The sequence below is a fragment of the Papio anubis genome, chromosome 1, assembly GCF_008728515.1.
Source record: "Papio anubis isolate 15944 chromosome 1, Panubis1.0, whole genome shotgun sequence".
Taxonomy (NCBI): domain Eukaryota; kingdom Metazoa; phylum Chordata; class Mammalia; order Primates; family Cercopithecidae; genus Papio; species Papio anubis.
The window spans coordinates 163,022,941-163,035,607 of record NC_044976.1 but is presented as its reverse complement, the minus strand read 5'-3'; the positions used below and the strand labels follow the sequence as shown (position 1 = coordinate 163,035,607).

Sequence of the window (12,667 nt, the reverse complement as noted above, 5' to 3'; positions counted from 1 at the left end):
CATTGTCATCACTGAGTCTAAACTTATTGATATTCCATGTAACTAAATGTGTGCTCTCTTCCAATTTTGCCCCCATGCTTTTAACAAGACCAAAGTCCTGAAAAATATATCTGTATCCTCCTTTCTTTATTCCCATGTAATATGTATTGCCATAAAAGTCTATAGTTGAAGGTGAATCTAAGATATAATTTGATCTTTTACTTAATGCTTGTGACAGATATTTTATCCTTTCCTTAATATCTTCAGTTATTATTAAAATTTCCCTGGTGGTAGATCTCACTCAGCTTTAGCACCAACCACATTATCTGACATATGTTCAAGCTTATTCAGTGAATAACCTTATAAGTATGCAAAAGATTTAAGATTTATTATGTCCCTCTCTCTCCCCCAAATCCCACTCTTTCTCACCCTCACCTAGTCCCCTTCCCCTGTACATGGAAAGTTGCTTTTTATGTTTTCTGTTTTACAGGAACGTATGTCCAGATTTCTAGCGTGGAATTCCCACAATCTTTTCCTTCATATAAATTATGAAAACTGGGAAACAAGATGGAAGTACAGGCAGGACTGCCTGTATTTGTCAGAAATTGAGGGGTCGTAGTTGGTAGACAACAGTTGGTAGTGAGAAGAAACACTTGTGATTCATCTACTCTTCAATCTGGCCCTTTCCTTAGATATGCAGACAAAATATATAAAGCTGCTCATGGTGTTGGTCAACAAGATGACAGAGACAAAGCTCCAAAAGATGCACCCTTCTTCCTCAAGAACCACTGAAGGGACAGTGGGACCTGAGTTATTGAAAGGGTCGTGAATAACATTGACTCATGCCAGCCATAAATATTGAAGAGGTGATGATAAGCATGTGGAAAAGAGGAGCAAACCTCAAAGACCTACACTAAGGAAGACAGCTGTTCCGGGGGACAGCTGTTCTGGGGGTGTCACAGCCACCTCGATTGTGCTCAGCTTCCCTTTTCTTACACAAGGAAATACCACATATTTATTAAATGAGTCCCCACTGCTTAAACTAGATTCTGGATTTTTATAAGCAGGTTTCAATTTTAGCAAACAATAATTTTCATTTAATAGAAAAGAGGCACAGACAGAGAAAGAGAGAGAAAGGGAGAAAGAAGGAGACTGATCCTTTGCATACTTTAAATAGCAAACAGAAACTGTTGAATTGTCTTCTTTTATCCAGGAAATCTGTGCTCAGTACTGGGGAGAAGGAAAGCAAACATATGGAGATATCGAAGTTGACATGAAAGACACAAACAAATCTTCAACTTACACCCTTCGTGTCTTTGAACTGAGACATTCCAAGGTATGGAAACAATTTTGGGAGTATGTTTCTTTCGTATAATGGATCTGGTAGCAAAATGAATGTAAATTACTCTATGCAGGCAAGGCCAACATATACATAATGTTTCAGAATAACATTTTAAAATTATTTGAATAAAAGTAATTGTGAAGAAAATATGACTATCAAATTAGAAAATAAGCTGACCTTCACTCCAGTTAATGCTCTCTTCAATTCTGATTTTAGAGGAAAGACTCTCGAACTGTGTACCAGTACCAATACACAAACTGGAGTGTGGAGCAGCTTCCTGCAGAACCCAAGGAATTAGTCTCTCTGATTCAGGTCCTCAAAGAAAAACTTCCCCAGAAGAATTCCTCCGAAAGGAACAAGCATCACAAGAGTACACCTCTCCTCATTCACTGCAGGTGGGTGGGATTTGGTAGAATGTGCTCCAAAAATCATAATGCTTGACTTCCCGGTTCACATGTTGTCTTATCTATTTATCCTCATATATGAAACACATAACCACAGTAAAAACTTCTTATGGAGTCAGTCACTCTCTTGGTTGTTTCCACAGCATAACTATTATAGAAATATAATAGAAGTGGTTATATTATAGTGCAGTAATTTTAAGTTGTGTTTTTTAATACTTGGAGTCATGTCATCTTTGATTCCTTAGTAGCTAACATTGAGCCAGGAATGTCATCTGTGTGAATGAATTAATGAATGGAAAGGTGTGTGAACAGATAGGTAGATGGGTATTACATTACACATATTCTCATATACATTGATCTACTCTATTAGGTGTCACAAAAACACCTAATATGTTTAATGAACATGAAGTTTATTAAACATATTTTAAGTTAAATATTAACTGAAATCCCAAAGGTTAGCAATTTTGATTTGAAACTCATTATTTAATTTTCTAAACTGAACCAAAGGGCAAAGATTGTGATCATATCAACAATATTACTGGATTTTATTAGTTCCTTCATCTGTGATAGATGCTTACATATTCATCTTAAGCAATATAATTGAAAGAAAGATATATAATATAAAAGTTTACACGAAAAAGAATATTGAAGTAAATGAGAAATGAAAAACAGTAAAGTAAAATGAGAAATGTTAATCTAGTGAAAAGCTTTTAGAATTTCTGAAAAAGTGTAATTGTTATTATTGGAATTGCATATACTAGAATCAAACCTTTAGAAATATACAAATATTCAGCATTTATGTGGAAAGAAAGCTGAGGAAGGGAAGTTTACACTGTAAAACTATATATGTTTCTTAGAATATGATTTATATACAATAACTAAAGCACCCTGCTGGTAACATATTGTTTAAACCAAATCTTCATGATAATGCTTTATACTTTTCATTGTTTGGTAAACTATTTAATTGCCCTCTTTTTAATGAATAATTCTACTGGGTATTACTTTTCTACTGATGCAGAAGTGAAAACATTTGTGAACGTGGTAGAGAGGCAGAAGAGTGAAGAAGCATGTATTCTAGTAATTTACAGAATATTAGGTCTAATAGTTCTGGTTACATCAGCTTCAAGCTATACCTTTCTCTTCTCAAAATCTTGGTTTCCTTATCTATCATACTGGCATTCTGATATTGGTTTCAACAACCTCAGATGTAAATAAAAATGCATTAAAATCCATAAAATACTAAATAAAAGGAAATATATTTTTAAAGCCTAAGACAATTAAGTTTTCAATTCCAGGATTATCATACTCTTAAATTGAAAAAGTTTGCCTAAAAATGCATTTAGCATAAATAATTTGGTTCTTGAAAGAGGTTGGAATAAGATAATTATGATAAACATGAAGTAAAAAATATATTCTCTCTCTTCCTGTTTTTATTCTAATATCACCCTTTTTGGTAACAAATAGGATTATTTTCTATCTTTTCTTTCTTTTATAGGGATGGATCTCAGCAAACAGGAATATTTTGTGCTTTGTTAAATCTCTTAGAAAGTGCGGAAACAGAAGAGGTTGTGGATATTTTTCAAGTGGTAAAAGCTCTACGCAAAGCTAGGCCTGGCATGGTTTCCACATTTGTAAGTATACTTCACCATTGCTTTTAACATGCTTGGAAGACTTTTTTTTTTCTTTTTGATGGTTTCCTTTTTTTTTCTCCTCTCCTTTCCTCTCTTTTGTTCTTTTCTCCCTTTCCTTTTCTCTCCTTTCCTATATTTTCTTTCCTATTCTTTTATCTTTTCTACTTTTACATGATAATTCACATTAAATTATTATCAGTCTAAATAAGAGCCTAAAGTTCCTAGCCCTTTGTTGTGGCAGTTCATGAAGAGTCTTTCCCTAAATGCTCATGAATTTCTTAATTTTCTTGCCTTCACTCCTGTATCTATTTGTGTTGTGTAATAAACCACCCCCAAATTTGGGGGCCTAAACAAGTAACATTTATTATGGTTCAGTAGTCTAATGATATGCTGGAATGTTCTGCTGATGCCCTCAAGCTCAGCCAATAGAGACCAGGCTGACTCATGTGTCTGCCTTCAGCTGATGTGTGCCCTATAGTTTGGCTGGTCTAAAGTGACCTACACTGCCAGTAGGTTGGCATGTGGCTGCCATTTAGCTACGGCAACAACAGTGAGTGGGCCACATGTCCCTCCTCATCCAGAAGACTAGCCCAGGCTTATTCACATTAAAGCAGCAAGTTCCACAAGGGAAAGAAGACTTGTGTGAGACCACTTGAGGCCCAGGCTTGAAAGTGACACAGATGTCTTCTGTATATTATTAGTCAGATAAGTCATAAAGCCTGCCCAGATTCAAGGGGTAGGGAAACAGACCCCACTTCTTGAGTGGGCCTGCAAATTCGCATTGCAAAGAAATGTGGATACAGGGAGGAAAATAAGTTTTATTTTCTTGTAATCGATCTATCATGTACACCCTCTAGGTGATAGTAACTGTAGATGGTCATCTGGGAATTAATCCTTATTCACAATGTAAACTTAATTACTCACTAAACTATATAAAGCTTTTAATCATGTATGATATTGAGATTTCAAATCTTGATACTTAAAAATGTATCAAATGCTTGCTATATGCTCTTGCTATAAAGAGACTAATTGGTGAGTTTGAGGGAAAGTGTGGTATTTACTAATCAATGTAGTATGTAAAATGATAGAGAAAGTATAAGAAGAACACAAATGAGGGCATTTAATTTAAACTTTAGGAATCAAGGAGTGCTTCTCGAAGCAGGTGATTCCTGCTCTGATTCTTAAATGATTTGTAGGCATTAGACAGGAGGATAGGTACAAAACATGGCGTCATGAGCAAAGGCATGGAAATGGCCCATGAGAGGAGTGAACACCGGTTTGGGGTTGCTCCAAGGTAAAGTTCAAAAAGTACCCTGCAGTCAACCCTTTAGGACCATAAAGAAACTAAGTTATTTAGATATCTTTATGAGAACCTATCAAAGTACTTTTCTGTCATTCAATACTTCCACAAATAAATCATTAGTTCTTGCTAATCTTCATCTGGCATAAAAATAATGGCATCAACTTTCTTCGTGTAATTTCCTGCTTAATTCCTTTACTAGGAGCAGTACCAATTCCTATATGACATCATTGCCAGCACCTACCCTGCTCAGAATGGACAAGTAAAGAAAAACAACCATCAAGAAGATAAAATTGAATTTGATAATGAAGTGGACAAAGTAAAGCAGGATGCTAATTGTGTTAATCCACTTGGTGCCACAGAAAAGCTCCCTGAAGCAAAGGAACAGGCTGCAGGTTCTGAACCCACAAGTGGCACTGAGGGGCCAGAACATTCTGTCAATGGTCCTGCAAGTCCAGCTTTAAATCAAGGTTCATAGGAAAAGACATAAATGGGGAAACTCCAAAACTCCTGTTAGCTGTTATTTCTATTTTTCTAGAAGTAGGAAGTGAAAATAGTATACAGTGGATTAATTAAATGCTTCGAACCAATATTTGTGGAAGGGTTCTATTTTACTACTGTGGAAAAATATTTAAGATAGTTTTGCCAGAACAGTTTGTACAGACGTATGCTTATTTTAAAATTTTATTTCTTATTCAGTAAGAAACAACTTCTTTGTAATCTTTACATGTGTATGTGTATGTGTGTATGTGTGTGTTTGTGTGAGAGACAGAGAAAGAGAATTCTTTCAAGTGAATCTAAAAGCTTTTGTTTTGCCTTTTTGTTTTTATCAAGAAAAAATACATTTTATATTAGAAGTGTTTACTTAGCTTGAAGGATCTGTTTTTAAAATCATAAACTGTGTGCAGACTATAAAATCATGTACATTTCTAAAATGACCTCAAGATGTCCTCCTTGTTCTACTCATATATATCTTATATATCTTATATAGTTCAAGATGTTACTTCTAGAGATAGTACATAAAAGTGGTATGGGTGTATAGCTACTACAAAAGAGTTAACTAAATTAACATTTGGAAATCTTATATTCCATGTATTATCATTTAATCCAATATCTTTTTAAGCTTATTTAATTAAAAAATTTCCAGTGAGCTTATCTGGCTGTCTTTACATAGGGTTTACAATTTTTTATCATCTATTATTCCCTGTACAATATTTAAAATTTATTGCTTGATACTTTTGACCACGAATTATGTTTTGTACAATTGAACTTAAATAAACGTCATTAAAATAAACCAATGCAATATGTATTAATATTCATTGTATAAAAATAAAAAAATACAAATATATTTGTTAAATGTTTACATATGAAATTTAACATAGCTATTTTTATGGAATTTTTCATTGATATGAAAAATATAATATTGCATATGCATAGGTCCCATGTTAAATACCATTCATAACTTTCATTAAAGCATTTACTTTGAACTTCTCCAATGCTTAGATTCTTTTTACTGGGAATGGATATCACTAATCATAATAAAATTCAATGATTATTTTTTTCTTGTTTATAATACATTGTGTTATATGTTCAAATCTGAAATGTGTATGCACCTGTTGAAATATGTTTAATGCAGTTATTAACATTTGCAGACAATTTTACAAGCCCCAGTTATCCAATAGTCTAATAATTGTTTAAGATCTAGAAAAAAATCAAAAATAGTGGTATTTTTCATGAAGTAATAAAAACTCATTTTCGTGAATTCTGTAATAGCTTATTACAAAGGTCAAATACAGCCTTTAGATTGGTTTGGTTTTCTTCATCTTTACTCTTTTGTCTGATTTTATATGTCTTAACTATACAGCATCAATTGCTGTCCATTCAACTCACATTTATTTTGTGTCCCTACTTCTAATTATTTCATTATTGTAACACATAAAATTAACAATTAACCCTTATAGTATTATATAGATCCTTGTGCTTATTTAACAGACCGAAAGAAGTAAATTTTACAATGAAGCCACAGTTTCTAATTTATATTAAGATTACTTTTTACATCTTTACTTAGTAGTGAGGAAAGGGGATTAGAGTCACCAATTATAGACACAAAAAATAAAGTTTGCTTTCACTTATCTCTTCAGTCACTCAAACCATTATGCCTTCTTTTCTTCTATTGAAACTTGATCAGTTGCCATTTTCTAGATAATGTAGTTAAAATTTGCAGTTCAATAGAACATTATGATGTATGCCTACTTTTTCTGTGAATTGCTTCAAAATACAAATAGCAGAAAGTCTAAATAATCTACAAGCAAAGTTTTTCTTCAGAAGTTTCAATTGCAAGTAACATCTTCCAAATGTGGTAGTTGTGTGTTTTAAATGTATTTTCCACCTGACACTATCTTTTCAAAGATAAAAACTACTTAGAAAATAGAGCAATAATAATTTCTGTTAGTTTAAGAATCAAGCTTGAAACATTTTTTTTTCCCACATATGGGAATTTGTTGTAAAGAAAGAGATAAAGTGGCTAAGAAAGCCCATTACTTTGTGAGAACATATACTAAACAGAAGGTGATACCCATGGCACCAACATGGAATTATATGTCTATGATTTTAACCTTTAGAAAGAAATAATACGTGATTTATAGGTCTATGTCTATGGCTATGGGTTGCATTCATGGGGATCTGTTACAAGGTATAAAAGATTTATTTGCTAAACTTTGGCACTGCCATTAATATTTCTGCCCAGTCAGAAATATTAAGCAAAAAGTTTTGACTTACAAAAGCTTGGTTCATTGTAGGGATAATGTTCTGAATCCAGAATATTCCATTTGTTGGGCAAAAAGAAACTTCTAGGTTTCTTTTAAAGTTGTTTACTTTATTCCTGGTATTAGAATTATATGGGCATAAGAGATACAAGTAGTAACCCTAAACTCCAGGTCCCAGGCTACTAATTGTGTACATAAGTGACAGATAAATATTTTCATTTAAGAGATATACATTTTAATATTTTCTTGCAAGAGGAAAACTGTGTAAAGTTATTAGCTGAACGTCTGTCTTTGCAATGATAATTTTAAATGTGTTAAGCTTCCACTCAGAATTCTTATAGTTGTACAGATAAATTTTCATATCTATTTTTGTTTTTTCCCTCTAAAACATTAAATATAAAATTTATTTTTACAACTAACTATAGGACTGATCTTAATTTTAGATTTATACCAGATATTAGTTCTAAGATGTCCTCATAACACCACGTTAGATCTGAATAAGTGAATGATAATTGCTCCTAGCTAATTGAAACATGTTTCTTGATATGAAGACCTTCAAACGTATCACTTCAAAGGAAATGAATACCTGTTAAAATGAGTAGAAAGGGCTGTGCTTTCAATCTCTTGCACAACTTTTACATCTGGAATGATCTGCAGGTTCTTCAAAGACATTCAAAATTAGGCTTTTTTATTTCCTGTTTTAAGTGAAAAGATTCATTCTTCTAAGGGTCCATTTTATTTGTATTCATTCGTTTGTAAACCTGTTTACATTTTATTCTTTGCCCAAATCAAAAGTGATTGCAAATTTTAATTATGTTTGTGACAATTAAAAGCTTTTGATAATTGACAACAAATGAATTGTTTTTTGCTATGATCCCCTAAAGACAAATTCTTCTTTACTTAAACTATCCATGATTACTTTCTTCATAATGACATGGAATTTGATTGTCAGATAAAATACAAGGCATTGAGTCACATTTGAATTTTAAATGAAACAGGAATACTTTTTTAGTGCAAGTATGTCCCATGCAGTATGGGACATATTTGCACCAAAAATTGTTTCTTGTTTATTAGAAATTTAAATTTAACTTGGCATCCTATTTTTTTTTTAATCTTGCCGTTTTAACATGGAAGGATCAACTATATCTACTTCACTTAAAAGAACGTTTGTAGTTCTCCTTGCAGAGAGCTCCTTCCCCTCTCTGGTTAGCTGTATTCCTAGGCATGTTATTCTTTTTGTGGCAATTGTGAATGGGAGTTTGGCTCTCTGCTTGGCTATTGTTGGTTATAGGAATGCTAGTGATTTCTGCACATTGATTTTGTATCCTGAGACCTTGCTAAAGTTATTCATTATCCTGAGAAGCTTTTTGGCTGAGACTATGGGATTTTCTAGATACAGGATCATGACGTCTGCAAGCAGGAGTAGTTTGGCTTTCTCTCTTCCTATTTGGAGGCCCTTTCTTTCTTTCTCTTGCCTTATTGCCCTGGCCAGAACTTCCAATACGATGTTGAACAGGAGTGGTGAGAGAGGGCATACTTGTCTTGTGGTGATTCTCAGTGGGAATGCTTCCATCTTTTACTCATTTAGTATGATGGTAGCTGTGGGTTTATCACATATGGGGCTCATTATTTTGAGGTATGTTTCTTCAATACCTAGATTTTCAAGAGTTTTCAACATGAATGGATGTAGAATTTGATCAAAAGCCTTTTCTGCAACTATTGAGATAATCACGTGGTTTTTCTTTTTAGTTCTGTTTCTGTGATGAATCATGTAGATTGATTTGTGTTTGTTGAACCAACCTTGCATCCCAGGGATAAAGTCTACTTGAACATGGTGGATAAGCTTTTCGATGTGCTGCTGGATTTGGTTTGCTAGTATTTTGTTGAGAATTTTTGCATCAATGTTTGTCAAATATTGGCTTGAAGTTTTCTTTTTTGTTGTATCTCTGTCAGGTTTTGGTATCAAGATGATGCTGGCCTCATAGAATGAGTTAGAAAGAAGTTCCACCTTTTCAATTTTTTTGGCATAGTTTTGGTAGGAATGGTAACAGCTATTCTTTGTTCATCTGGTAGAATTCAGCTGTAAATCCATTGAGTCTTGGGCTTTTTTGTTGGTGGTGGTGGTGGTAGTCTAGCTAGTGGTCTATTTTATTAATGTTTTCAAAAATCCAGCTCCTGAATTCATTGATCTTTTGAATTTTTTTTTGCATCTCAATCTCCTTCATTTCAGCTCTGATTTTGATTATTTCTTGTCTTCTGCTAGCTTTGGGATTTGTTGGCTCTTGGTTCTCTAGTTGTTTTAGTACAAATCACTGCTCAAAGAAATCAGAGATGACACGAATAAATGGAAAAACAGTCCACGCTCTTGGACAAGAAGAAGCAATATCGTTAAAATGCCCAAAGCATTTAACTATAATGCTCAAAGCAATTTATAGATTCAATGCTATTCCTTATTAAACTACCATTGACACTCTTCACATTAAAAAAAAAAAAACTATTCTAAAATTCACAGGGAACCAAAAAGAGCCTGAATAGCTAAAGCAATCCTAAGCAAAAAGAACACATTTGTAAGCATCATGCTACCCCACTTCAAACTATACTACAAGGCCACAGTAACCAAAACAGCATGGTACAGGTACAAAAACAGACACATAATCATGGGACAGAATAGAGAACCCATAAGTAAGATTGCACAGCTACAATGGTCTGATCCTCAACAAACCTGACAAAAAACAACAATGGGAAAAAGATTCTCTTTTCAATAAATGGTGCTGGGATAACTGGCTAGCCATATACAGAAGATTAAAACTGGACACTTTCCTTTTACCATATACAAAAATTGACTTGAGATGGATTAAAGACTTAAATGTAAAACCCAAAACTATATAAACTCTGGAAAGCAATCTATATACCTACCATTCAGGACGTAGGAACTGGCAAAGGTTTTATGATGAAGATGGCAAAAGCAACAGCAACAAAAGCACAAATTGACAAATGGAATCTAATTAAACTAAAGAGTTTCTGCACAGCAAAAGAAACTATCAACAGAGTAAACAGACAACCTACAGAATGGGAGAAAATGTTTGCAAACTATGCATCTGACAAAGGTCTAGTATCCAGAATCTACAAGGAACTTAAATTTACAAGAAAAAAAAAACCCTTAAAAAGTAGACAGGCCGGGCACGGTGGCTCAAGCCTGTAATCCCAGCACTTTGGGAGGCCGAGGCGGGTGGATCACAAGGTCAGGAGATCGAGACTATCCTGGCTAACATGGTGAAACCCCGTCTCTACTAAAAATACAAAAAACTAGCCGGGCGTGGTGGCGGGCGCCTGTAGTCTCAGCTACTTGGGAGGCTGAGGTGGGAGAATGGCGCAAACCCGGGAGGCGGAGCTTGCAGTGAGCCGAGATCACGCCACTGCACTCCAGCCTGGGAGCACAGCGAGACTCCATCTCAAAAAAAAAAAAAAAAGTAGACAAAGGACATAAAAAGATACTTTTCAAAAGAAGACATACATGTGGCCAACAATCATGTGACAAAAAGCTCAGCATCGCTGATCATTAGAGAAGTGCAAATCAAAACCACAATGAGATATCTCATGCCAATAAGAAAGGCTATTATGAAAGGCAAAAAACAACAGATGCTGGCAAGGTTGTGGCAAAAAGGGAGCACTTATACACTGTTGGTGGGAATGTAAATTAGTTCAACTCTTGTGGAAGACAGTGTAGCGATTCCTCAGAGACCTAAAGACAGAATTACCATTTGACTCAGCAATCCCATTAGTGGGTATATACCCAAAGGAATATAAGTCATTCTATTATAAAGATACATAGACACATGCAGCACTACTCACAATAGCAAAGACATGGAATCATCTTAAATGCCCATCAGTTATAGCCTGGACAAGTAAAATGTGGTACATATACCTCATGGTATATTATGCAGCCATAAAAAGAATGAGATCATATCTTCTGCAGGGAAATGGATGGAGCTGGAGGCCATTATCCTTAGCAAACTAATGCAGGAACAGAAAATCAAATACCATATGTTCTCACTTATAAGTGGGAGATAAATGATGAGAACACATGGACACATAGAGGGGAACAACACACACTGGGGCCTATTGGAGGGAGAGAGAACAGAGAGGATCAGGAAAAGTAACTAACAGGTACTAGGCTTAATGCCTGAGTGATGAAATAATCTGTACAAAAAAAACCCACAACAAAAGTTTTCCTATGTAATAAACCTGCACATGTACCACTGAACTTAAAATAAAAGTTGAAGATATTTTAGAAGAACATTTGAGGGTTCAGCTTTGTCAGATCCTGAGATGAAAAGATTAAATGAAACTATTTACATTAGTGTGCAAATGGGAACTTTAAAAATACTGATTCAATCAAGAATATGTATCTCATATCATTACTCATAAATAAAAAATTATTATTATAATTAAAGGTTATTGAAATGCAACACATGTCAGGTATTTATCACTTGTTTTCCACTTGCATTGGTTTCTTAAGACAAATCCTATGCCACATATATTCTTATTTCCATTGTATATGGGGTAGAGGGTTAGAAAAGTTTGGTATCTGGTCTGTTATAGCAAGTGACAGAGTCAGGACTTGAACCAGCTCTTCCAAACACTGTAGGCTGTGCTCATAATCCACCCTGCAAATATCAAGCTCATGTGCTTTGAAAAATTGGTGTAGAAAACAACCTAAATTGTTTTATGTCTTTTCTTTATTTCATGATGAAAACAAAAACAAAACCATGTGTAATGTATGCTCTCAACACTACACAACATAGTGAGCTTAGATGAACTCACAGCATTGAAGTTATTATATAAAAATAAACACACTCTTAAAACAACCACGGGAAAGAATTGTTCTCATAATTTGTATGAGCAAAGATCACCTCATGGCTGAAATGAGTGCCAGGAAATAAAACACTACAATAAATAACAAACGTCATTGTTCCATTGTCCCACAATTTGGTAATCAGAACAAGTTCTTACTGTTTGGATCACATTTCTGTGTGTTTGTCAGAGGACCCATCAATCAGTATTTAAAACAAGTTAACAGGGCACCATAAAATGCAAACCACATTTATGGGGAGTGTGACTCATTAACTCTATCCGGGGTGACACATTGAGTCCAAGGGAGCTCTCTTCTGATCTAGTTGTCCCTAGCTTAGTATTTCCAGTTCCCTGGAAATGGACTTTCTATGTAAAACAACCCATGTTTTTCC

The 12,667-nt window shown here is 34.4% G+C and overlaps 1 protein-coding gene across 10 annotated transcripts in view; it reads left to right on the top strand.

Moving 5' to 3' along the window:
* PTPRC (protein tyrosine phosphatase receptor type C) overlaps nucleotides 1-6,418 on the top strand; it is a 122,235-nt gene extending 115,817 nt beyond the window's left edge. For all 10 annotated transcript variants that reach the window (XM_021928971.2, XM_021928970.2, XM_021928964.2 and 7 more), the window contains 4 exons: nucleotides 1,193-1,315; nucleotides 1,538-1,716; nucleotides 3,221-3,356; nucleotides 4,859-6,418. In XM_021928971.2, the coding sequence (XP_021784663.2) occupies nucleotides 1,193-1,315; nucleotides 1,538-1,716; nucleotides 3,221-3,356; nucleotides 4,859-5,134 (714 nt within the window). In that variant the 3' untranslated portion in view covers nucleotides 5,135-6,418. The remainder of the gene's footprint in view (nucleotides 1-1,192; nucleotides 1,316-1,537; nucleotides 1,717-3,220; nucleotides 3,357-4,858) is intronic.
* Nucleotides 6,419-12,667: the final 6,249 nt, after the last annotated feature.